The following is a 404-nucleotide window of genomic DNA, read 5'->3' as shown; positions in this document are numbered from 1 at the left end:
GTACGACATTAATAATATTAAAATATTTAAATATGCAAAATTATTAAGTATTTCCTAAAAATTTTCCTATTTATAGGGAAAACAAATATTAGAGAGTTTACTGATTATGAAAGTATTAAATTTTATTTTCCCTCTGACACTGCAGCCAAATATCCACAGCATCAACAACCCTTTCTTCTACATGTTGGTTGGTTCAATGGTGTTCAGCTCATGCTTTGTCTTCTGGTGGGATATGGTGATGGATTGGGGTCTCTTTGACAAGAGTGCTGGAGAGTACAAATTCCTCCGTGAGGAACTGGTTTATTCATCACCAGTAAGTTCACATTTTGCTGAATTCTGAGACATTCTAAAATGTTTTACCCCCATTGGAAAATTGTGAAATATGTATCAAGCTTTTTATTGAC

General features: G+C 33.4%; 1 protein-coding gene across 1 annotated transcript in view; it reads left to right on the top strand.

The window, feature by feature from the left end:
- Window positions 1-159: 159 nt before the first annotated feature.
- Window positions 160-404, top strand: part of LOC119592673 (xenotropic and polytropic retrovirus receptor 1-like) — a gene marked incomplete at its 5' end in the record, with an annotated part of 3,977 nt that continues 3,732 nt past the window's right edge. Inside the window, 1 exon segment of the mRNA XM_037941585.1 lies at window positions 160-313. Within this exon segment, the coding sequence (XP_037797513.1) occupies window positions 160-313 (154 nt within the window).

This window comes from Penaeus monodon, chromosome 30, assembly GCF_015228065.2.
Source record: "Penaeus monodon isolate SGIC_2016 chromosome 30, NSTDA_Pmon_1, whole genome shotgun sequence".
Taxonomy (NCBI): Eukaryota; Metazoa; Arthropoda; class Malacostraca; order Decapoda; family Penaeidae; genus Penaeus; species Penaeus monodon.
This window is presented reverse-complemented; position numbering and strand designations above follow the sequence as displayed.